We start from the raw sequence: 26,381 nt of genomic DNA, 5'->3' as shown, positions 1-26,381 counted from the left end.
CCGGCTTGCACCAATCATTAATTACAATATACACTTTACACAACACTCCCGCCCACCTTTTGCTCCAGTCATTCTCACTTTGCTTGATTATACAGAAGGATGTGGCAAGTACTTCATGAATGTATCCAATTTAAAAGTAAAAAAAAACAAACAAAAAAACTAATCAAACCAATTAAGTTGTATGCAAATTAAAATAATTGTTTTCTTCCATCACTTCTGTCATTTATCTATGAGACTCCCTTTCTGTCTGAGCAGCTGACTAAGTGTGATAACAAATTAGCCCAAAATGTCTGTGCAGATTCTCAGGTCAGAGCAAAGTTTGAATCAAGCCAACTGAACTGTTCAACAAACAAGAACATTCTAGTTGCCTTGATTCAACCGGTGTGGAAATTTGCCCTCAAATTAGCTTTAATTATTATGTTATTATGAATAATTAATTATATTTGTCTATGTGAAGACACTGCGGGCACCATGTTGGTGACTCTTGGATTATATTGTGTGGGTCTTCTTACTGTTGTATGGTGTGCACTTCAGTGTTCTTGTGTATGATTTATGAATTGACGCCGTTTGTGTCACGTCTTTCCAGGGTCACAACATCTTCTCCAACCTCTCATCTGCCGAGTACAGCAACCTCATGCAGCTGCTCAAACAGTCTATTCTGGCCACTGACCTCACTCTTTACTTTGAGTACGTTCTACATCATCAGATTTCAAATGGCAAGCCTAGCGTTTGTACAGGAGCGACCATTCAATACTGTATATTACACTGACCGAGTTTTCAACCAGTGCAGGCCTATTTTGGTTCACAACGCCCCCTGGCGGACCCTATGTGTCTTACACCTATTACTTCTCCCTCTCAGGAACAGAAACACTTTCTTTGAACTAGTCAACAAAGGGGAGTACAACTGGAACGTGAAGGCCCACAGAGACATGTGCAGGTCAAACTCTACCATAAAAAAATGTCTCCCTATTCTAAAAATCTAAAATGACGCAGATCGTCCTTTTCCCTCTCAGATCCATGATGATGACGGCGTGTGATCTCGGCGCTGTCACTAAGCCTTGGGAAATATCCCGCAAGGTGAGCAACTCAGCGTCGCCTGTTTGATCCAGGGGTCAGAATGTGTTTGTAGACATATCTTCAACATATCCTCCTTCCAGGTGGCCGAGTTAGTGACCAGCGAGTTCTTTGAGCAGGGCGACAGAGAGCGATCAGAGCTGAAGCTCACACCCTCGGTGAGTCCATTAGAAAATGTTAGTGCCGTTTGTTTCACCCCCATGACCAATAGACTGCATATCTACATTATCTCACAGAAGTGAGTACACCCTTCCATTTTTGGAAATATTTTACAAAAGTATTGTGCTGCACCTCAGTTTTCAATCTTACAGCGTTTTCATATTTTGACTTCAGGGTGTACTCACTTTCCTTGCCAGTGGAATTTGGTGTCAGAAAGTCCGTATAAATTCATGCATGCTGGGACCGTAGATATGGCACAGGTGGCCTAATGCGATTTTGGTGAATTTGAAAGGGAGCATACGATGGGCTATAGATACATGAGGTCTGTGGACACACAGTATTAAAATTGCCAATGGTTTTCAGCAGCTCATTCTGTATTTAATAAGGGTACGCGCTAACGTTCAACTATACAGTCATGCACGGATCACTGCGTCCTCTTCTGCATATGAACAGGTCACCATGCGAGGCTATTGAGCCGCATTTAAAGGGAATGAGAGGCGCCGCTTCGATTGGACAGTATTGAAATCCGCCGTGAACACCTCCACACCAGTGCAGACGTCACCTTTTTAAATGCACTTGGACACGCCGGTCCACGGAATTATCAACACCTGGCCCGCCTCCTCACAGAGTTACGCCATGCGCAACCAGTCAAGAAAATAGAGCCCAAGACTTAAAGCAAACAAAGTGTGTGTGTGTTTATGTATATATTTATATATAGAAAGAATCCATCACTTTTCGGGATACCCCCAAAAAATTGCATTTCTGTTGAGCCATTAACATTGTATCATCTAAGAGCACAAGCCATTTTGAACACTTTAGATTGGTCAATCATTTTTAAAACTAACAGACCTACAGTACGTGGCTACTGACTAGAGATCGACAGATATGGGGTTTTCCAGGACCAATACCGATTTTTAGTAGTTAAGAAGGCCGATAACAGATATTCATTTGCAGTAAAAGTATAAAAATTGGCATAACATTTTTTAAGAATACAAACACTTAACTTCGTTTAAATGCCTTAAGCATGTTTATTTAACCAAACAAAATACCAATATCTTGCTATTGTTGCTCCCATGCTGACTTCATCATTACATGTTTTGCACACAGCCTTCCCTTGTGTTGGCTGATTGAAATACTGCCAGACTGCGCTTTTAGACTTGGGTCCATTCATCTGCAACAAGGGTTTGGGAAAGAAGAATAAAAAAAAATAAAAAAATAAAAACTAAAAAAAGTGTTAAAGGTGGGCCACATGCTGACATATGCTCAACTCACAGTGCTTAATTTATTACAGCATTTGAGTAGCCTAAAATTGATTTCATTATTACATTTTATATTTTACCATGCAATAGCAATGACCCTGTCATTTAAAACTATGCTGCTGCATTATTAGTGATTAATATGACAAACGCTACGTAAAAAAGGATAATAAAACTCCTGACAGAACACAAACAGCCTTTAGGGTCTTAATGAGCTCACACAGTATTTCAAATGTTCCACCATTTTGTTTAGATCAATCACTGAATTTTACTCTCTCCCACATATACTTCTTACTACGGTCACCATTTCTATATCAATATTATCAGCAGCCTTGTTGCAAGAGATTAAACCAACTGTCAAAACACAAAATAGCCCACAGAATCTCAACTTCACTTTAATTTTCAGATTTTCTGAATTGAATTTCTTACTCTCTCACAATCACACACACAGCCTTCCTCATCGATGTCATCAACAGGAATCTTTCAGGGGATTCACAAGACATATCGGAGGTACTCCGACCCAGCAGAGTTGCCGCTAATGTTTACTCTGCTACTCACTGTAACGTAACGTTAGTAGTAGTTGTGAGATGTAGAGCACTGGGATGTTTATTAAAATTTTGGGAGTTTTCTGCGTTTACCTTCGACACATGAGTTTTGCTCTCCGGAGCTTCTCCACACGACAAAACGTTTTCCTCTGCCCGGCGTGTGTTTGTGAGAAGAGCTTCCGCTTCAGATGGGCCCCGCCCCTTACTCGTGCTGTGGCTGCTTAACCAATCAGACGGCGCCGTGGGTGGAACAATGTTGGGGACAGAAATGGCAAGAGAGAGAGTGAGAGAGAGAGAGAGAGAGAGAGAGAGAGGCGTGGCTGCATCTCAGCCGAAATAACCCAGTTGTAAATTCATTTCTTGATATCAGCACTTCTGATTAAAAATAATAATAATAATAATAAAATAAAATAAAAAAATAATTTACAAATTTGGAAAAGTTCCAAATATCGGTGCCAATAATCGGGCCGGCTGATCTCTACTACTGACCAGCAATGTGTGAAAAAAATATGAAATTAACCAAATCGGGACAGAGGAGGTTTCTGCCCAGTAGCAAGTAAAGGAAATACAGTTGTGCCTTAAGATATGAGTTAAATGTGTTCAGTGACCAAGCTCGTATCACAAATCATCTTTCCCCGTTGAAATGAATGGAAATAGAATGAATCTGTTCCAGCCCTCTCAAACAGTACCTCAAATTATATTTTTTAAAGGTTTGTTTGTAAGAAAAATTGCACTCAACAGTATTGTACTGTGTAAAAACACACAGTAATAACATTTGCTCTCCACATAACCTGCAAACACAGAAAAATGTGAGCACAGTACACAACTGTACCTAATGTATTGGCCTTCCTTGTTCTTCTTCTGTGGGGTTTATTGGCAGTTGGCAAACCAGCTTAATGGTGCATTACTGCCACCAACTGATTTTGTTCTTTCACTGCGAGGAAACCAATGTGAACTGATGATGGCTGGATGTTGTGAAGTGCGCTGCCACCATATAGCCATTGGGTTCTGAGGCGCACTCGTTTCTCGAATTTTGCTCTTATTTCAAGACAAAGAATTCAGGGCACTCTTATCTCAAGGGAGACACCACTGTAAACTGTTGCATTAAATTAAATGTCGTTTTTTTCACTCCTTTGAACCACTCCAAGAGAAATTCAATGTTTTAACCGTCAAACAAGTAAAAAAAAAAAAAACAAGAAGTGACGACTTTGGTATCCTTGACAAAGGCATCAAAACCCTAAAGAGCTGCTCTCGGTTGCGCCTTCTCCAGTGTGTGCGTACCATTGTCCCCAACGTTAAATGCAGAGGACACATTATATAATATACATATGAAAGTTAATTAATGACAAAAAAGATGATTCTTTTTTCTCCATCTAATTGAATAAGTGGTGACACATACAGTATGCTGATGCTGAAGTCTAACTGTAGTGTTGATATTTCTCTCATCTGCTTATGAATTAAATACAACATACTGTACATTATATTACATTTCATTTTAAGATGGCCTGAGCCTGCTCAAAGTCCTCCTCCTTTCGTGCTAACAGCTTTTACCTTAGGATGCCACACTTGTTTTCAGGGGACTCGTCTTAAGAATTATGGCATGACTTTTTGTAATTGGTTCAGACTAAGCTATTGATGCTTTATGAATACAGCCTCTGATTGTTTGCTTATGACGCTTTGAAGGACAGCCTCTATTGTAAACCGTTTTCAAGGACTGAGAATCTACACAGACATTTCTCAAGGAAGGCAGCAGCTTTTCATGTCATTCATTACACAATGACTAATCAAGCCACGCCATATTGACTGCTCTCTAATACAGCACCCCTTCCTGCCATGCTCTTTTTGTCAACCTTGTACCGTTTAATGTGTGGGTGTTGGAAATTAAATATTAACTTCTGAAGTGAGTCGTCGTAGATATCGCTGAAGCGCAGTGTCTTAGTAAACGCTGCAGAAGAAAGAGGTGACAGACAAAATGAGGAACGAACAAATTTGTTGCTGTGGAAACGATTTGGACTGTTGCTTCTGTCCACGTGACAACATTGGAAGTGAACGACTCACTCTTCTGTTTGTGTTTCAGGCCATCTTTGACCGAAACAGAAAGGACGAGCTGCCTGCTCTTCAATTGGAGTGGATTGACGGAATTTGTGTCCCGCTCTATGAGGTAATCTTCTCAAAGTATATATTAAAAAAAACAACAACTGAACGGAAATAACTTGAAAAATGGTCAAATAAGAAATTGCTACTAGGCCCTCATTCCCACTTTTAGATGGAAAATCCTCAAAATGATCATGGAATTTGGACGCCACGCTCCACCCACATTCAATACCATGAGGAAAATAGCTTGGCAATTTAGCTTGGCCCATCTCTCTAGGATACCCGCTTCCGATTGGGGCTCTTTCGGGCAAATTTGCGAAGAGGAGTTTGTCAAAGTACGAGCCCTGGAATTCACCCCAAACGACTGCTTCAAAGCAAAATGGCTGACTTCCTGTTCAATTTTGGGCACACAGTAGGTCAATGAGACTTTTTTTTGTGTCCAGTTATCCGCCCACCAAGTTTTGCATTGATCTGTGAGACTAGTGACATGGGCACATTTTTTACACCTTTGCAGGTGGCGTTACTGAGTGAGTTTTGGAGGGTCAAGTTCAGACTCTTAAAATACATACATTTCTGACAATATGTCTGCCAATAGTGGGCCCCGAATCCCCTAAACAGTGTCTACTATGGGTTGAACTGATTAGTCGACTTTACTACTCTGCATAGACATTTAAGGTTTAAAGTCTAGCGCAACCCACGCGCGCAGTTTTGAAAATGTACTGCAGTTCACCTCCAAGTCGGGTGTGTCGCTACGGCTGGTATTGGCTAGGACACCGTAGTCGATATCTAGACCGTCTCACTATTGTTCTGCTGTGGTTCTCACACCTCGTCCCCTTGTCTACGCTGTCCCCTACAACCATTTTCTGTCCGGTTGCATTGTCAATAAACAGATACAAAAAAACAAAAAAACAAAAAAAAGCCTCCACCCACTTCCATTTAGGATGTTCTCCTTCCAACACATCCCTCATTGAATAAAAGCCCTCCATGGTTGAATGCGGAGCAGCCAAGCGGATGCTTTGTGTGCATGCAACCGCAATGAAAGAAATCGCTCACGACTAACACTGAATTTCTTCACAGACAGCTTGGCATTCACGGAGAAGGAGATGCTGTAGAATCTGAGCGTGGGAAATTTGAGTTGGATAGAATTGGCTTAACTGAGCGATCAAATGCAGCTGCGGCTAACTGTGTTGCACTTTAATACATAATTTAATAAATAACCTAGAAATGCAACCAGTCCTGCAGTTTTTATGCTGCAGTATATGCTTTTAAGTACTTCAATTTATTAAACCACCACCCAATGTAAGGTCTATGCCACAACTGCCCTAAATGAACAGCATTGGTCATTAACAAAGCAATTCTTTTTTACTTTCTATAAAGCCGAAAACACGTGTCAAAGTTTTAATGCGAAAAATATCTATGAATTTTCAACGTTAGGACTACTGTTTTATCCAAAAATTGAAATACTACTGACATTTTCTTTCTTGATTAGAATGTCAAATTATATTTACTTGCATTTACGATCAGAACAAAATGTTTTAAGCAAAACACTCAAGTGTTTTGCTTGATTAATTCCAGACCTCTCAAATAGTGTAAAAAGGTGATTCCAGTTTGAAATTCGTCTTTGAAATTCACCACTTGAAAATGGTCAAATGCTGAGAGGGGACTGATATTGAAAGAGTCGGCATTAAAGCAATTCATGATCTCTTGTTGTTATGATGGGTGCTCCAGGTCATGATACTAGACTAGACATTCAAAAGTGGCGCTAGTAGTGTAAAAAAACGTTATTAGTAAGACACAGTCATTCTGCTAGTGCGCCCTAGTCGTACACTGAATTACCTACTTGCTGCCTTACTAGGTTAATATTGTATAAATGCCCAAATGGTGCCATTTGAGCAAAGTTGTCCTGCAAGTGAGGACAAAGAGTATACTAGTACATGAGCCTGGCTGGAAAGCCGTGAGAGCATTTACAGTATTTGATAGCTTTCATCGCCATCTTATGGTTGTACAAGTATGGCAAAAGTGGCACTAGTAGCTGGGGTGGGGAAGAAGAAGGGAAGAAGAAAAAAAAAAAACTTCCTAGTAAGACACAGTTCTACTAGTGCACTGAATTGTCTTACTCATCAGGACCAAGAGCGTACTAGTACATGGACCTTAGGCTGGATATCAAGGGCTTCAAATGGACCTTTACTGTACTATATATATTTACTATGTGGCTTTCCATATCCTCATTGCGAGTGAAGCCTGCTGCATCGCTCCGAGGCTGAACGCAAGTGGCCTGTGAGAGAATGCGCGCCATCCAATTGCGTCGACGAGCCTGGCGGCCTCCCCTCTCGCTGCGTGGGCGGCAGAAGGCGCGCGGAGGAAAAACGGGCGAAGGCGAAGCCAGAGTGAAGATGAGCAACCGTCACGGTCGGACAACACCAATCGTGCCAATCTGTCCAGTTTATTCAATTAGGCGGCAGAAGTAAGAACAAAGCATGTTCAAAGCATCAAAGTAGGCGCGTTACCTGCGCGGGGGCGTTTGTCAGCGCGAGCTGATGTTCTGGGGAAGACGCAGATATGGAGCTCACTATCACGCCGCCGCCAATTAGACTTGGGAAGGGGAGAACGAGGGAGATGTGAGGACACGGGGAGGCAGTGGTTGGAAGGTCTCTTTCTTGATCTTGCTGATCTCTTTCTCCTGCTGCTGTCTTGACGCTTCATGGAATATTAATCCTCCCCTTATATAACTGTCGCGCGCTTCTCCCTCACTCTTCCTATCAGGAATCGTGACACCACTCCATGGCGGATGTGTACTAAGGAGAAACCCAGGGGCGCGTCGTGTATTTGGTACCTGGGCCTTAACTGGGGCCTTGCCCAACTTAATCCATCTCGTAATTACACCACTATGACTTCGCAATTATAGAAAGCATCAATACTATTCAAAAACGCAACATAAGAGCACACAATGTAGAGCATCTGTAGCAGGTCAGAATGCATGAACAAATACATCATGCTAATTAGAGATGCTGATGATTAATGGATTGTGTGCAGATTGCTACAGATGTGTTTTGCTGGTCCAAATTGGCTCTAACAGGTTTTGCTCTGACGAACCAATCAGAGGACGAAATATGCTGAGGTCATTGAACTCGCTGCCCCTATGAGGCAGATTTGAAACATTGCCATCTACAGCAGTGATTCCCAAGCAGCGTGCCGTGTGAGCTCTTCTGGTGTGCCGCGGGAAATTATCAAATTTCACTTAATAGGTCAGAATATTAGTTATTTACAAAAAATAATGTCTTTGTTCATAAAGACAGACAGAACAAATAAATGCTCTTTTATTAGATGGCACAAAGTGTATAATTGACTTGTGTATCCACTTTTAGTGACATTTTTGTTTGTTGGTGTGCCGTTGGATTAATAAAGGATGGGAATCAATAAAGGATGGGAATCACTGATCTACAGTATACGGACCACAAAAAAAAAAAAAAAAAAAAGGACATTTTTGGCTGCACATGATTAAAATGTGGTAAACTGATGTAATTTTGCCCTCTTTTGATTGGCAACCAATCCAGTGTATTCCACCCACTGCAGTTACCCACAATCCCAATGAAGTGAAGTATATAGAAAATGTATGGAGACATACATTTACTTTTGCCTGTGTATGTGCGCGAGTGTGTGTGTGCTCGCAATGGAGGAGGTTTTCCTCGGTAGTGTGAGTGTAGTGCATTTCATATGAAGCAGAGTTAATGGATCCAGTAGACTCGGTGCAGCGTCTGGATCGAGATGAATAGTGGCTCGAATAATGTGCTGATGCTCTACTTTGTGCCTTGTACACAGCCGAGCTACATCAACACAACAGAGAAAAGCATTCCAGTGTCCAAAGAGTAAATGTGTAAAAGCAACATTTGCGATCATCTTGTTTGAATCTGTCTGCAGAGTTAATCCCACATCTCAATTTGTGACTTTTATCCCCTGAATGAGTGGTGCTCTTCACATTTTTGTCTATGCTTTTTTTAATTTTTTTTTTTAACTTCCCAGTTCTCATCTCAAAGCACACAGACAACACGTGTGATTAATGTCTAGACAGATTTCAGCACAGTCAAATAACTGTCACATGCCAGTGATGCTCAATATGCTGTTTCTATGGCAACCTGGAGCGGAGGGCTCAACTGCCCCACACAGCAGAGAAAGGACAGGGAGTTATGGGGGGAACACCAAGTCAGCCACACACACACACACACACGCACACACTAAAAAGATTGTGTAACAATCAATTTGTTCATATTTAAAAACATGTAAGCATCAACAAAACAGCGCTGATTTTTTGCTTTGACTTGCAAGCAAAAATTTGAGCCATCAGTGCTGTATGGTGGCAGTGAAGGCAACTCAATTCACTTCACAACAAGCAGCAGTTTTGCAGACCAAGAACAACATTTCGAGAGAAAAAAACAACAAACAAAAAAAAGAGGCTTCACGCTGTTTAATGCCACTCCCAGTTGAAGTTTTTTTTGGCAAACTAAAACAAAGACAATTACACATCATGTAATTAAAATCACATAGCTTTGCCTTAACGAAGTCTATTTAGCTTCATGCTAACAAATAATGCCGAACACCATAAGTGGGCTAAAAAGTAGCATCAGTCTCACCTTGTTAGAACACTTGAGGCTGCAGATACTTGAACACAAACGGTGCATTGACACATGTAGACAGAATATAAAACTCACTGTCACGATTGGTTTTCGAAGGCGAGGAAGGCAAGGCAAAAACGTGGAGGACCCAAGTGCAGGGAAGCAGGGAGGCAAGGCAGGAGTGCAGGAGTCTCAAAAAATAATATTTAATCTAACAAGGAACATGGATAAAACAAACTAAACAAAGTCCCACAACAGATAACCAAAGTAACAAAGAAACACTTGAATAAACCTAAAACAAAACCTGACTGGTAACAAAAACAAATTGACGAGGCAACGAGGAACACCTGGACAAGACACGAGTGGCTGGAGGGAGCTGATTGGTTGACACAAGGTAGAAGGTTGATGAGAACAGGTGGACACAATAACTAAATGAGCACACGAGACATGAAAAACATGGAACAGAGGAAAACACGAAACAAAACAAAACACAACCCAAACCCGAACATAGACCATGACACTCACAGGCGTATATGCTTTTTTGGTGAAAAATACTAATGTTACTGTGTCAGTTGTGAAAGTCTTCTTTGTGTGTGTGTCTATGTCTGTAATATACTGCCCCCAGGTGGCCAAGGCATGCACACCAGAAGGAGCAGCACAATGTCCATTCAACCAAAGCAAAAACGTGGCAAACATTATTTAAATCTTTACATTCTATTTAATTATGACATTACTGTATGTTTGTATATAGTACAATATTATAGAGTGCTATTTTGCTTATTAGAAATACATTTAAAAAATGTTTGTTTTTGGGGGCGGCGGGGGGGGCTGGAACAGAACAATAGCATTTCCATTCATATTAATGAAGAATGATGGTTATAGATACATACAAGTCACGAGTCACAGAAGGAATTAAACACTGAAGTCGTGTAAAGTGCCGTGAGATAACTTCTGTTGCAATAGAAATACTATTGAATTGAACTGAGCCCACTGTCATACTTTTGTCTTCTGGCTCTGCGTCTCTCCAGACTCTGGTCAAGTTGAATCCGAAACTGAAGCCCATGCTCGACATGATCCAAGCCAACAGGTCCAAATGGGAGGAGCTGAACAACAAGAGGCAACACGACCGCAGTGTCTCTGCCCCGGCGAGCCCCTCCGAGCCCGTCGGCTGCCCGCCGCCCAAGACGGGCGGCTCGCCCTGCCGTAGCAGCAGTGCGGCCTCCAAACCAGTGGGTTAGCTCGCCTTTTATGACATCTCACTTCCTCTTACGGCCTGCGACTTTTGCCGGGAAGGCGGGGTCCTCGGACCTTTTTGCTCCTCGGCGACGAGCGGAAAAGCTCCAGGAGGTGTGCGAATTTTGTCAGGGTGGCTGCGGATGAGCTGTGTCAGCATGTCGGCTGACCACTGTAGTGCGGCCGTTTGCGCAACAAGGCACGGTCCAGATAGTGGAGGGGTGACGCTTGCGTGACGGATGTTCTCTGTAAATGTGTACATACTGTAGGCTACTGAGGACCATGTTGCGTTCAAGTGCTGTCACAAGTCTGGATTGTGGTGTGGCTGTAGAAGGATGAAGTGTTGAGCGAGCAGCCGTGCTTGCTCCACTTCCTCCCCTCCTGTGCCTTGTTTGAAAGATTCCCCATGAAAAATGCATGGCCTCCTTTTACATGGGCACTTGGGAAAATGGCACCCGTGATGGATTTTTTTATTTATTTTTTTTAAATCAATTTGCCATTTTACACCACAAGTCCATTTTACATAAAAAAAAAAAAAAGATGGGATTAAAGTGTAGACTTTAAGAGGTTTCACAACAACATGGCATTTTCCAGTTAGGATTTATGGACTACCGTTTTATAAAACAGTAAAATTGAGTACAGTGGACACACGCAGTTTGGCATCCATGGATTCACCTATTCGCAAGTTGTTTTCAATTTTTTTCCTCTTTTTTTTTTCTTTTATGGGGGAACCAACCCCCAAAACACTTATTTGCGGTTTATCCCACTTATTCAATAATTTCTGGGGGTTTAAAATAAAAAAATTCAATTTTGCGCAATTATAATGGGCATCAGTTGTCTGCAGATTTTCGCTATTAGCGGTCTGACCTGGTCCCTCTCCTGCGCGAATCGCGAGAAACCACTGTACAGTGCACCACTGCAAGCCACATCGTGAGTAATTGATGGCCCCTAAAAAGGTTTAAATGCCACAACATGGCAGCAAAGCACTACTTTTGTCCAAATAAAGTTCCTAAACTCACTTTAACATAGTTCCTTAGTACCAAGACGCCGCTAGATGGCAAAATAAATATATTAAACAGTAAATATACTATGGACTATGATTCCAAAACACTTGAATAACATTTCAAAGTCATACATTACCTTTCAAAATAAATCGTTTAAAGATGATTTGATATATAAAAAAAATGAACTTACATGAAGACTCCGCAGCTTCTACTAACAACCCAGGCTAAACTTAGCTCCTCCCTGACATGCAAAGTCTGTCACTAAGATGAGAGGCATCACTTCAACAAAGGTTCCTTGACACAAAGTACTACTTTCCCATTAGCCAGGGCTTTGGCGCCATCTTATGGCATTTTGGGGTGTTACAGAAAAAGGGAAGAAAAAAACAGCCATTAGATGCGTTTTCCAGCAAACAATGGAAAATAGGTTAGCCAAAATAATTCCGCGAATAGGTGACTCAAGCTGTTCAGTATGAAAACAAATCTGTGGAATCGACTAAACTAATATGGAATCACAAAAATAATTGCGTGTGTGTCTATGTCTGTAATAACACTCTTTCGTGAAGCCCCGCATAGTCCCAGTTCGCTATTCGCAAATTCTTATTTTCACATTTCTTTTCTTTATAACCTCTCCGCAGAAAACTCACCTATTTGCTGTGTTTCGTACACTTTCTTTAAAACCCTAAGATGGCACTAAAGTATGCACTAATAGTAGTAATTGGTGTCAAGGAACCTTTGTTGAAGTGCTGCATATCGACTGAGAGAATAAAATATTTATATGTTGGGGAAGAGTTTAATTTATTTGTTAGTGGAAATTATGGAGAGTCTTCGCTGCATGTGCATGTACATGTGCACTTCTGGTGGAATTTGTATTTATTTATTTTAACAAATTATTTGTAAGCCATATATTTTAAGGGTAATATTGTAAGATGAGTTTGAAATGAAATTAAAGAGTTTGGGAATCATAGTTCCTGATGCATTTCGGGATGAAAAATATTCATATCGGCACTTATAAACCTTTTGGGTGGGGGCTGTCAATTACTTGCATTCTTTCGCTATTTGTTGCAGGGTTTACTTTATCTCCATTTTTTCTCAAAACCGTTGACATGATTATAAATACAGTGTCCACAAAGCCTCTTTTCAATTATTTTATAGTATCACCAAAGAAATGAGTTAATAACATTTGTGCTATATACTCAGTGGTTCTGAACATTTTTAATCACATTGCAAGTTGTATATTTCAGGTAACCTGTTGAAATAAATTCTGTATAATAGAACACAGAAATAGAAAATAATACCCTAAAATTGGTCCCGCTCATTCTCTCAACTGCTTCTCATTTTGTAACAATTTCAACATATTTGTTGAAAATTCTTAAATCGTAAAGAGACTTTATGGACATTCATCTCGGGGCGCTGGAATGTTGCGCCTCTTGTTGGTCCGATCTGTTGTATTTTTATTTATTTGTATCTGTTTGTATTTTCTCGAGAGTCAATGGGTGGAGTTTTGTGCGCCCCAAGACTGGAAATGTGTCACAAAATCAGACAACTGAGATGAACGAAACAACTTTACTCGTCACTAACGATAGACTATTTAACCTGTTCATTAAAAAATATATACATAAATATATTTGAAACATTTTTATTTTGTGATTGATATTTGTATTATTTTTTTTTTGTGTGTTCACGGAAGGTAACGTGGTTGTATCACAAATGTAAAATCTGTAGAATGGCTGAATGTTTTTTAAATTAAAAATGAAATGTATGATGAGTTCAAAAACATTGAGGTTAGGGGTTCGGATTAGGGTTAGTGGATACTTACCACCCAAGTATGAAAATAATGGTTTGATTTACAATCATGTCAAATGTCCAAACGCCATCTGTGAAATCACTGAATGTCTGTCTCTTCAATTGACAATGACATTTAGGATTTATGATGATGGTGTATTAAAGGCTTAACCAAGAAACCTAGTCTTAACCAAGAAACCAAGTCCAAATACTTGTGGACCTAACTGTATGTCTGGACCCAACCTTACCACATAAACTTATGGAAATATTCACACACAAACACACGCATACGCACACGGACACACAATGTGCCTTGACGAAGTTGTATTTCTGCTCAAGTAAGCCATTTAATCTTGCAGAATGATTCTTAAAGTTGCATTTATTTCTCTGGCATTTGGCCTCCCCCCCACCTCACCAACTCTTCAGACTGTCTTACAGCTTTTCAAGTCCAAGGATGACTCTGACTGACTGACACTTAGTTGTAGTACTGAAGTGCCCATAGGGTCACAAGCCAATCTTTTCATATGAATACTCTTAAGTAGTCGTTTACTTTTTTGCCTTATGACTTGTGTTGTACTTTATTGGGTCTTTTTTTTTTTTTTTAACGTGACCTTGTGCACCTTGCCAGGCATGGTTCTTAATGTGTTTTTCATTGAACAACGTTTAAGTTGCATGTTTTTAATGACTCCTGTGTTGCATTCAAAGACAACTCTGAGGATGTAGCAACCGCGGAACCGTAACAAATACCTCGGATTGCCACACAACTGCATGTCTTCAATAGTACTGCATGAGGTTGTGCTGATTATGACTATCACTGTTCTATTTTTCTATCGGTCTCCCTTCCTTAATCTTGTCTTTTTTGACTTGTAAGTTACATGATGTAACGTGTTTCTTCTCTTTGTGTTTTTGGACTTATTTAAGTGAAAGCAAAAGCCCAGGCATGATGACGCTGATGTGCAATGTTGCCGACTTTCTGTACTTCACTTTGAATAAACATGATGCTGCTACATGGCCTGGACTCGACTTCATTGGCATGAAAGTCCTCACGGTTTCTTTCAGTAGCGTGCTGCCCTCGTGTGGAAGAAACTATATCCACATGCTGAAGCTCAATAAAATGTAGCAGTGAATGAATGGAAAGGAAAAAAACAAAACAAAAAAACAATCATTGGAATCGACTAAACTAATATGGAATCTATTTTAAAAATAATAATGAATTACAGTATATACACATAAATATAACATGGAATCTATTCAAAATAAATAAAATACGATTTATACACATTAACATGGAATCTATAGATGTACAATACAGATTTCATATGGAATTGCTTCAAAAATACAATACATACATATATAATGTACGTATATAAACAATCCAATATACATGATAGTCTATTGTATTTTTTTTAAATATATGTACAGATACAGTGTATTGTATTTATTAGGTTTTATATTAAAATGTATATTTCCATTTTATTTACACTCAATATTAAACAAATATATTTTATTTTTGAAGACCCCATAATGAAAATGTTTCTTTATAGTTTTATTTTTCAAACAGAATCCATATTTTATGTATATATTGTATTTTGTTTTAATAGATGTATTAAATACATATTGTACTTTAATAATTTTATACTAAAAATGCATTATTCTATTGTTTCATAGATTCCATATTAAAACTATATATGTATATCGAGGATTGTATTTTCTTTACTTTTGGATCGATTTCATATACAGTGCATAAGACATTGCTGAAAATGGAAATATTTTCTGTTATTATCATCATCATATAAGGGGAGCAATAGGGAGGAATCCATACATCCTGCAATCTGTATACATGAAAGGGATACGCCATACATTCAAACGAATGCATGAATTGGGAGTGAGCGGCATAAAAGCTGCAGCAAGCGCATGACGTGACAAGACCAAGGCTGCGCGCTGCTGCTGACGGCTGTTGCCGGCGGTGACGTCAGTAGGCAGCGTGTAGGCGGCTGCGTGGGTGGAAAATGATTCCCAAATGAGGATCTGCTGTGCAGGGAAGAAGACCTGTCATGAAGGGCCTGAATCGCCCCTCAGCTTAGCCTGCTGTCAGGCTCCCACTGGGAATCCCATCCATAATAATCGCAACTACAAAAATAAAATAATAATTTGCAATAAATACAAATCCTCCTGAGGGCTGTTTTAGTTGCATTTATTGCACAAAGGGCGCTGACAAAACACACTGGATTTTCTTGTACTGTATTATCTGGAGAGAATAACAAAAGGGAATTCTACATAATAGTCAAAAGCACACATATTTGTCAAGTAAAAAAAAAATGATGATGTCATGTCAGGCAGCAGCTCCTAAATCAATCCATCAATTTGTTAAGGAAATATTTTTAAAAAATAATCACTTGAGGGGAGGCAAAGGCAAGTTCATAGTAAACTATACACCCACAGGCCACATCATTAGGTACACTTGCACATCCAAATATAACAGTGCTGCCTTTATGAAAGTAATAATGCTCCGGATTTATTATTGTGGTAGTAATTTGCAGTGCACTGCGTCATACTGAGAGCGAACTTTAGAGAATCGTGCTTTCCACTGGACAGTAAACTAGGCACTTTTTTCAGACCCAGTACAAGTACAACAATGACATTTAATTATGCGCTGATACAGAATACCGATACTTGATAATGCCATTACCTCTTGCACATGTGATGAAAATGTCTTTTAGATTGTTATCATTACTTTTTATGTTGACATAGGTCCTACCCGAAAAGTATAAGTGAGGCTGATCGCGTGGTGTCGGCGTGTAATGTCAGAGCATTTTCACAAGTATTACTCGGTGCAACCCTAGAAATAACAAATGAGCATTATCATCTTCGTAAAAAGCATCATTTTCGATACACCCCTTAGATTGGATGTGTACTTAATGGTTTGGCAAACATTTTGGTCAGAAAACTCATTTAAAGCTGCTTTTAAAAGGTGAGAAAATGCAGTTTATGTAGCAGAGAGGGGGGAAATTATTACTGTCAATTTAAAGAAACAAGGAATTTAACGGGAAGCTCTTCAAGAAACACTTCAAAGGGCTTCTTGCATTTGCAAATGCGGATTCAAAAATAGTTTGTAGGAGTTTACATGTGTTTAAGCCTTTGGTAGCGCGTGAGAGAAAGGTGAAGTCGGTGCGGTTATAAACAAAAAAACAACAACTGTTGTTTGTCAGTAACACATTCTGGGAGCTTCGGATACAAAAATACACAAAGTAACACAGAGTCAAGTCAAGGTCCAAGCAGGGGTTAGTTCATTCGGTCCAAAAACAAAACAAAACATTTATGGCAATGGCAACACGTCATCAGTGCGACACACATTCACAAAGTCATTGTTGCTTCACAAAGGAAAGGGTTACTTACGTATGCAAGTACATCGTGTCGGGAAGTATACATGTAAAGTATTTGGAGGGGGGAGGCAGACAAAAGCTTTTGAGAAGGCACAGAGCTTCAGTAACACTAACGAGATGACCACGTGTACGGAAAGCCGTTTAAAAAAAAAAAAAAAAAAAAAAAATACATTTACCCAATATCCAGTTTAAGGTAGATGTACTAGTACGCTCTTTGCGCTCACTACTAGGGTGACTTTGTCATAGAAGTAGGATAACTACAGTAACTATACTACTAGTAACATTATAAAATTCTATTTGTTAACATCTAGCACTTCCTCAGTAGTACGAGAACTACATAGATGTCAACTAGTGCACAGTTTTGCCTCTCTAGTAACAAAGTTGTCCTACTAGTGTGGAGAAATGTCATACAGTAGTGGGAAATGTTACTAGTGAGACAGTGATTCTACCAGTGTGCTGAATTGTATTACTAGTGAAGACAAAGAGCATACAGGTACATGGACCTTAAGCTACTTATCAAGCATATCTATTTTGAGGTTGTACTAGTCAGCCAAAAGTGGCACTTGTAGTGGATTTTATTTAAAAAAATTTTTTTTTTTACTAGTACGACAGTCATTCTATTCGTGCGTATCTTTGGCTGTATATCAAATATATAGAATGAATGGTCAAATGTCTGGAAAGTTCATATTACCAGGCTGTAAATGGCACTGGTAGTGGGGGGAAAAAGCTGGATATCGAGGATATGGAATAAATACTTCAACGGCTTTCAATAGAAGTGAGTTGATGTGGAGTTGATGTTGCGTACGAGACCAACGTCACCGATCGCTATCGCTCATTTCACATCATGTTATCACTTCATGTTATCGCGGACGCACATGGCACCACATGACGGATCCAGAAGAACACAAGAGTCCCTTTCAAATTGTAGAATCTCTTTGCATGGTTTTAGAGTGGCTGTGTGATAAAGACGGAGGAGGCGTGTGCATGTGTGTGTGGCGTTAGAGGAGGTTTCTGTTGCCAAAGATGTTACCGGGGTCCACGTAGTCTTTGACGGACTGCAGCATGCCCATGCCTACACTGGAAATGGTCTGCCTCATCCACTCCTTACGAAGTTTCCCCACTGTGGACACAGGGGAGAATGGTAATGAATGGATGGGCTGGCGGTGACGTTTAGAGTGGATGTGTGTGTACATGCATGTGCCTTTAAGAGGCGGAGCCTGATGGGGTGAGCATGAGCAATTCGATTTTTTTTAATTTCCTGAAAAGTAATGATTTTGGAAATTCGAAGAATTTTTCATTTTTCCCACACTGTACACTAATGTTGTACTGTTCTCCTGGCATCCAATTAACAGCTGAAAAGTGCATCGGTGACTTTGGCTCTCCTTTCCCACATGCGAGGGCATTCGCACGTGGTTATAAACAGCAGATTTCCGACGCGCACAAAAACACTGCGATATAGTGGGGGCCACTCTTGCGACGTTTCCCCACCGCGGAGACAGAAAATAGAAATGAATGGATGGATGAGAAGGAAGACGAGTGAAGGGGGGGGGCTGATGTTTAGCGTAGGGAGGGGGGCGGCGGGGGTGTATGGGCACGGCTGATTGCTCGGCAGGCTGCTGTGAGCCAATCAATCTTGTGAGAGTGAGTGAATAAACAGAGGGTGATAAATGCTTTTATTCAGCCAGGAGAAATGTTTTGCATGGCATGATTTATAGAGCTCAGCAGACTATCAAACTCATTAGGGTGTGTGCGTGCGTGTGTGTTCCCACAGGAGGAGTGGGAGGGGCTGGAGGGCCCTCACTCGCTCCTCTCACCCAGCCAGATGACACCCTGCAGCTCACAACCTCCATCCATACCTCTGCTCCACACTTGCCCTCTCTCTCTCTCTCTCTCTCCCTCCCTCCATCTTTTCATCCATTCACAGAGGGAGAAGTGTGAGCTTCCTTGGCGTGGTCGCCCTCTCTGAGCTTTGACCCGAAATGGAGGGGCTAAACAATGCTCCATCCTTCCAACTGTGGGGAGTACGCGAGGCTCATGTGCCGTTTTTAAGTTCGTTATTTCACATAAACATTTCATATGACTTAATACATAAAATGTTTTAAAAACTTTCTACAAGCAGTTAGATTTTCTTCATAATGTGCTTTGCAAATAGACATTCATGTGAATAAGATGGCAAACATGTTTCCCAAGGTTTTTCAAGATTTTTTTACCATTTACTTGTATTAAAGTGACTCGGCTTTGCACGGCAGGTCCAAATGCCCAACTCCAATTTAATCAGACTTCTGAAGTGGCGGAAAATTTGATTGGGATTTTATAGCGCTCCACTTTTAGCTAAAACAATAAAAAATAAAACCTACCACTGTAGAGAAAAGGAGACCTCCAAAAATGAAAAAGAAATTGCAGGAGTCCAAAGAGGAGGAGAGAAAAAACAAGTTGACGGTTCATTATGAAATATTCAATGAACAACTCAAAACCTGCAATAATTTCCCATTTCTCTAAACTCATGACAGACAACGAAAACAATCCCAAATTAGTTTTTTCCACCTTTGACCTTTTAACCAGCACCAAAAAAAGCTCTCATGACACCATCAGTGGGGATCTACGAGGACTTTGCAAACCACTTCAGGAGCAAGAGCGATGGTATCAGATCCAGTGCTTTATCTCAAAACGTGATTTTTAACACACCTGAACCTTCATTTTTACCTGAGGAAGCACTGGAGAGTTTTGCTCTGGTTGATGCGAGGAGATTTGGTCGGGTTTTCTCCCAAGTAAACCCAACAACCTGCCTACTAGATGCAATACCCACGTCGTTCTTAAAAACACTTGGACAGACAGATTTTAAATATTGTGAATTACTCTGTCCAGATGGGTGTCTTCCCCACTGCTTACCCATTTACACCATGTTTAATTGTCTATTCTTTTGATTCAGTTTCGAGTTGCCAGTGGGTTTTTTTTGTGGGCAGATCATGCGGGTGTCTAAGTCACCAATTGGTGTATTTGGGTAACATCACGCTGGCAATGACAGGGTATATCCGATCTGTCCATTTACGATGCACTCACATTGGCACATATCCAATACGTATGGGATTTTTATCCACACTGAGAAAGAGTTCGGATTCCAATCTGCAGATATCGGATTTCATGCGGTTCTTCTATTCACGCAATTGTGCCATTTGAAAGCAAAAAAATGGTGTCACTTGAATCCAGCCTCATTCATTCAGTTAGTCACATTACAAAAATGAAAACTGATATAAAAGTCAAAGTGAAAGTTGTGTTCAAGTACCCACAGTGTCTGAAGTGTTTTTGTTGAACTTTTTTAACTTTTAACTTTTGGAATCGTGCCAATTTGAGAGCAGCGTAACACCATTATTTGGGAAAGGATCAGGCTGAGAACAGGTGCTCCTCACTGTGTAAATACTTGAAAATAGCAGCGTAATCACAGGAGATTAGAGGGGGGGGGGGAGCAGTACCCCCGCCTGTGTAGATAGGACGGGCCCTGACATATTTGTTATTAGAGTCAAGCCAAGGAACCCAGATGGGGATCGGGCTGTGAGGGCCTCCTGACACAAGAGGCCAGACAAGGGGGTCACCGGGGGGCTCTGATAGCACATGCACCTCCAGATGGTGACAGAGGGACCAATCAGCTTCTGCCCCATAACTAAAAAAAAAAATAAAATTATAATAAAAAAAAAATAAATAAAAAAAAAAGGTGGTGGTGGCCCCCTCCTTCCCTTTGGTTCCACCTCCATGACTCCTCCTGGGAAGGAGAGAAAACAGAAGGTGGCGGGACTGCATCATTGCCTCCATCAGCGTTATAATTTACACATCTATCTTGTCGCGCTTGCTCTCTCTCTCGCTCGCCGTCGCCATCAATCTCTGGCGGGCGGCCTCGCAGCTGAGGCAAGCCAGGAAGAGCGAGAGGTGCAGTGCGGCGCTGTGGCGCGCCTTCCCACCCCGGCAAAGGCTTTGTCCCGCCACTGAAAGGTAGAGCTCAACTGAATCATCTCCATCGAGTGAGCGCTCCACGGTGGTAAAGGTGAGGACGAAGGCCTCCTCGCCGATAAATGGAGGTCGAGGGACTGAACACCCCCACTCCCCCAAGCATTGATAGATGGAGAGGTGTGCAGGTGATGGATGCTCAGAGGGTCCACACTGCTGCTGCACCGGTGACCCACTTGAAGCACTGCTTTTACAAGCAGCCATCCATTTTCTATCACGCTTATCCTGTTCAGGGTCAGGGGGGTCTGGAGACCATCCCACATGAGTTTAGAGTGAGAGGCGGGGTACACCCTGGATTGATCACCTGTCAATCACAGCACCAGTTCCTTCCTTTTTTGTTTTTTTTGCCTTTGGCAGCACAGTAGGTTACTGGTTATCACGTCTGTCCTCACAATTTTGTGTGGAGTTTGCATGTTCACCCCGTGCTTGAGTGCCTTTTATCCGGGTAGTCTGTCTTCCTCCCAAATTCCCCAAAACATGCATGTTAGACTCGCTGAAATATCTAAATTGTGTATAGGTTTGAATGTGATTGTGAATGGTTGTCTATTTGTGGCCTACAATCGGCTGGCTAGCGGTCATGGGTGTTTCAGTTTATCAGTTTATTTTTGAAAGGGGACAATGCAATTTCATAAAACACATGAAGTACACATGGTTAAAAAAGCCAGAATTAGCCAGAAGGCTAGTTTTCATCTGTAGTCCCCTGGCCATGATGTAAAAAAGCAGTAAAATACATCTACAAGACAATATAATACAGGATACATAATCAAACTATACTATTAAGAGAGAATAAAACCATAATTTTTTTGATCATAACAAAAAGACAACATAACATACTTGTCTTTTAGTGTTGGCAGCTATAGGTGTTAACTAGCCACATTTTCTGTTTTTTTGTGAAGGCCTTGTATGTTGTAAGCAGTTTAACCTCCTCAGGTACTGAGTTCCACTCACCAGCGCTCCTCACTGACCAGGCTGACTTACTGAAAGTGCTCCTGCGCAGAGGAATGAGACAGTCACCTCTGACAGAGCTGTTTCTTTGGCTGATGAACTCAGCCAGAGGAGCTGGGGCCAAATCATGCAGTACTTTATAAATCAAATTTAAATCTGCAAATATGTGAAGACGGTCCCAGTTTAAAAGACTGTATTTTTTTAAAATTGCACAGTGATGATAGTGCCTTGGTTTTTTATCCATCACTTTAATTACTTGTTTGTACAAAACTTCCAATGGTTTTTTTTGCATTCTGACCAGCCTGGGACCAACTGGTTATGCAATAGTTAAAGTGACTAAGAATCATCGAATGCAGGTAAATTTTTGCAGCTTCAGTTGACATTTCATTCCGAATTGCACGAAAATTTGCGAGGTTTAATTTGATATTTTTACACAATTTGTCAATATGGGCTTTAAAGGAAAGCTGTGAATCTATTATTAACCCAGGATATTTGTATTGGCTGACAATTTGCATTTTTTCTCCATTAACAAGTATGTCGGGGTCAGGTGATACTCTATTTATTTTAGTGAAATACATGCCTACAGTTTTAGAAACGTTTAGCTGTAGACAGCACTCCTGCAACCAAGTTGTGACACAGGACATTGTATTAGTGAGTTTAGCAGCAACAGCATCTTTGGAGCGACCATGAACAAAGAAAACTGTGTCGTCTGCATACATTACGCACTCTGCTTCAGAGCAAACAGTGGGCAAATGGTTGAGATAAAGACTAAATAAAAGGGGGCCCAATATTGATCCCTGAGGGACTCCAGAGGTTAGCCTAAGAGACTCTGATCTGCAGTTGTTAACTGATACAGATTGTGTTCGGTCATGCAGATATGATTCAATCCAGCTCACAGCTTTGGGAGAGAAGTTAAATTTTGAGAGCTTGGTAAGAAGAACAGAGTGATTTACTGTATCAAAAGCTTTCCTGAGGTCCAAGAACACCGCCCCTACAACTCCACCCTTGTCGAGAGAAGATTTTATTTTCTCAATGAAGAGGCATGTAGCCATTTCAGTGGAATGCTTGGATCTGAAACCAAACTGCATGGCGTGGAGAGAGGAGGAGCTGCTGATTAAATAATGGACAATCTGCTCTGACACCCATTTTTCTGCAACTTTGGAAATGGCCGGAAGAATGCTTATAGGTCTGTAGTTATTCAGAGACGTTGAGTCACCGGATTTAAAGACAGGGGTAACAATAGCAGGCGGGTGTACCCCGCCTCTCTTCCAAAGTCAGCTGGAATAGGCTCCAGTTCACCCACGAACCTAATGAAGCACTATTGTATATGAATGGATGGAATTATTGCCTTAACAATACAGAAAAGAAACACCCCCTCAAACAGGCTAATTTCATCCATCTATCCATTTTCTCAATTACTATCTCAAAAAGTAACATCATCATGACCATTATTAAAATACAGTAAGGTAGTAGGAATTTAATGTTAAATTATTTTTGCAGGCTACAGCAACATTATCCACAGTTTAAACATTAACACAGTGCTTAAATATAAGAAAAAAGGTGCACTTAATGATTTAATTAAAATGTATTTTATATTAGTTAAATTTTACCAGTTTCATTCATTCAAAAAAAAAAAAAAAAAATCCTTATTGAAATTAACTGAAATACCATTGATACATTCCGGTAGTAAGAAGAACCACCAGAACTATTTGTCACATGTTTTTAAGGGGCGGGGTTTAGTGATTGATGTTAGGAGTTGAAGTAGCGTTGGCCAGTTTTCAGTGTGAGCATCTGGGCGTGAGTTGTGACCTACAGCAGCTCCTTACGAGTGTTCTCATTTTGCATTTGTGTGTTTGACTGTTTGTCCCGTTCAATAAACAGCTGAAAGTGTATTGAGGACTATGGGTCTCCTTGCCCACTTCCGAGGATATTAGAATACCTTAATTGCAGCGCTTTATCTGAAGCTCGCTCGGAGCTCAAGTTTTGGCTCGCGGCACAAAGCACACACACAAAACAACAACAAAAACAAAATCGACCAAGTGATAGCTCGTAACTAGAAAAACTAAAAAAACTAGGGGCATTCTTAACTGTACAAATAAAACACCATCTAATTTAATTTTCTGATTGTGGGACGCCATGTCATGTGTGACCCAGTTGCAGGTGCATAAAAAGAAAAGGCAGATAAATGCCCTTTCTTCTGTTAGAGCTCTGGTTTGGCAATTTAGCCGGACCTGTGTGTGAAAGAGGCTATTGACTCCTCTGGGTAAAGTCACTCACTAGCACATGTTAGCATTGTGTCTTGTGCTGCAGAGACAGTGGTGGATTGCTCGACATAAAAAAAAGTGTATTTCCCACTGTGCCCTCCAACTTGGCCATCCTTGACTACATCTGTTTGCTTTGATACACAAAACCCACTGGAAGCGGCTACATTTGTCAGCGGCTGATTGTAGCCAGACAAACTGGTCTGTCTGCGGCTAGATAGCGAGCCCCGCTGTTATTAATCACAATTACAGAGTGGGCCTCGCACACAGGAGTCGCATCAATACCTCCTTCCTGTCACCTCCCCAGGCAGCTCAGGGTGGCCGGGCCACCGTTTGGAGGTCAGCATTCAAGCGGCAACACCGGCGGCATCATTTACGTCGGCCCCCGCCACCTTCTTTTTATTAGCAATCTTTTAATTTTGAACCCGTCCCCTGCCTTTGGGGAAAAAATTGCAGTTTAATATCGCGGCTGATTCGCTGCATACTGTTTTTGACAGGAGTGATGAATAGCCTGAAGTGATGTATGAAAACAGCCAGGCGGATGGCAATATAGATAAGGCGGGCGTTTCGCTGAGCCCTGATGGGGCCAGCAGAGTTGCTTGGCCACCCTCCCCTGCTCTCGTTTCATTTGGTCACCGCCGAAATGAACAAACGGCTCTGTCGCAGCTGTCGGGACGCAGTTTGGACCCATGAAGGAGACCAATGCAAAATGTGCATTTCAAGCACGCATGTCAATACCTGTCAACTTATACTAAAGTGGGAAACATGCATACCAAATTTTTTAAATTCATCCAATGTGAGACTCCAAAAAAATGGCAAGTATGTGTTTTACTGCTGCTGTAGTGTGTGGTGTACTCAAAATGAATAGCAGCACACCACACACATCTGTCACAGTACCGAGACGGACCTGTGAGAGGCAGCATGGTGCCACAGGGATCCAGACTGACAGAAAAGACTAAGTACAACAAAGAGCACAGTAGAAGAAGAAATAGAAGAAGCTAGGCCATCTTATCTTATGTGGTAATGGCAGTAGCCCTGCCAATTTGCAGATTATGTGCTCTTTTTGAAATGCCCTAAAATGCCACAAGATGGGGCCAAAGCTCAGGCTATTAGGAAAGTAGTAATTGGTGTCAAGGAAGTATGTTTTAAGTTCACTTTGGCCAACTGTGTTGTTCTTAAAGTACCTCTGTATAAAGTTGGATTAGGTCATAAATTTGAAATGCTAAAGTGTTTTAGGATCCTAGTTTGTAGTATATTTATGGTTTAATATATTAATATAGGCAATTAGACAATGTCCGAAGATAATCTTTTAGAGAGATCCGATAATCGGGGAGGGGTCCAGCCAGTTTATCAATAGCTGTGTAACACGGATCTATATAATAATGATCACAACAATAGGTACACCAGCACAATCTAAAAATCTCTTTACATTGTAGTTGTCATTTGTAGTTGCGTTAAATAGCTTTTGTGCTGGCTCTTATTAAATTGCAGACAATGTTGAGGCTTGTGTGTGTGCTGTGCATATATATAAATGCTTCAGTTACGACATTCCATGCAAAATAATAATCCCCATCAGCTTGTCCTACCTCCATGGTGATGCGATAAACTCCCTCCGTTGGCAAGGATCTCCTCTCGAGCAGCATGCTGAGGAAAAATAAAATATCACACTTTAATCATTCCATCCCCAATATGGGAGCATATTTGTGCTTCGGGTGGAGTAAATAACGCACTTCCACTTGTTCATACACGTGCACTGGATCAGCGAGACCCCTGTAGTTGAAGGCAAAGTAAAAGTAGACACAGGCACCGGCGTCATATGTTTGAGTTACCCTGAAAAACAAAACATGTGAATTTAAACATCTGCTAAATCAATGAGTAAATGTCTTCAACTATGGCACTGACTCCAAAGAATTCATATTCTATATCTGATATTATGAGATTTGACAGCTATAACAGAGATTTAAGAGTAATGCATCTGAGCTTGATTGGTGGAATTTTCAAATGGAAATCTGGATCGGATCCAGATGAAATTCAGC

General features: G+C 40.9%; 2 protein-coding genes and 1 long non-coding RNA gene across 6 annotated transcripts in view; 1 reads left to right on the top strand and 2 right to left on the bottom strand.

The window, feature by feature from the left end:
- LOC133486964 (uncharacterized) overlaps positions 1–9,972 on the bottom strand; it is a 12,568-nt gene extending 2,596 nt beyond the window's left edge. Inside the window, exons 1-2 of the long non-coding RNA XR_009791172.1 lie at positions 9,835–9,972; positions 3,128–3,251 (exon numbers count right to left, since the gene is read on the bottom strand). This is a non-coding gene — a long non-coding RNA (uncharacterized LOC133486964). The remainder of the gene's footprint in view (positions 1–3,127; positions 3,252–9,834) is intronic.
- Positions 1–14,764, top strand: part of pde11a (phosphodiesterase 11a) — a 47,288-nt gene extending 32,524 nt beyond the window's left edge. The window contains exons 15-20 of one of the 2 annotated variants that reach the window (XM_061792845.1): positions 587–687; positions 860–937; positions 1,014–1,077; positions 1,158–1,232; positions 5,112–5,195; positions 10,767–14,764. In XM_061792845.1, the coding sequence (XP_061648829.1) occupies positions 587–687; positions 860–937; positions 1,014–1,077; positions 1,158–1,232; positions 5,112–5,195; positions 10,767–10,976 (612 nt within the window). In that variant the 3' untranslated portion in view covers positions 10,977–14,764. Of the gene's footprint in view, positions 1–586; positions 688–859; positions 938–1,013; positions 1,078–1,157; positions 1,233–5,111; positions 5,196–5,300; positions 9,905–10,766 lie in introns of those variants that run through there. The other variant, XM_061792846.1, reaches the window with a different exon arrangement.
- A 1,171-nt stretch (positions 14,765–15,935) lies between these two features.
- The window catches only part of agps (alkylglycerone phosphate synthase), a 35,265-nt gene continuing 24,819 nt past the window's right edge, over positions 15,936–26,381 (bottom strand). For all 3 annotated transcript variants that reach the window (XM_061792325.1, XM_061792326.1, XM_061792327.1), the window contains 3 exons: positions 26,076–26,175; positions 25,932–25,989; positions 15,936–18,260 (listed from right to left, as the gene is read on the bottom strand). In XM_061792325.1, coding sequence (XP_061648309.1) covers positions 18,139–18,260; positions 25,932–25,989; positions 26,076–26,175 — 280 coding nt within the window. In that variant the 3' untranslated portion in view covers positions 15,936–18,138. The remainder of the gene's footprint in view (positions 18,261–25,931; positions 25,990–26,075; positions 26,176–26,381) is intronic.

This window comes from Phyllopteryx taeniolatus, chromosome 12 (genome assembly GCF_024500385.1).
Source record: "Phyllopteryx taeniolatus isolate TA_2022b chromosome 12, UOR_Ptae_1.2, whole genome shotgun sequence".
NCBI classification, from domain to species: domain Eukaryota; kingdom Metazoa; phylum Chordata; class Actinopteri; order Syngnathiformes; family Syngnathidae; genus Phyllopteryx; species Phyllopteryx taeniolatus.
The sequence above is the reverse complement of the archived record's forward strand: the minus strand, read 5'-3'. Positions and strand labels throughout refer to the sequence as shown.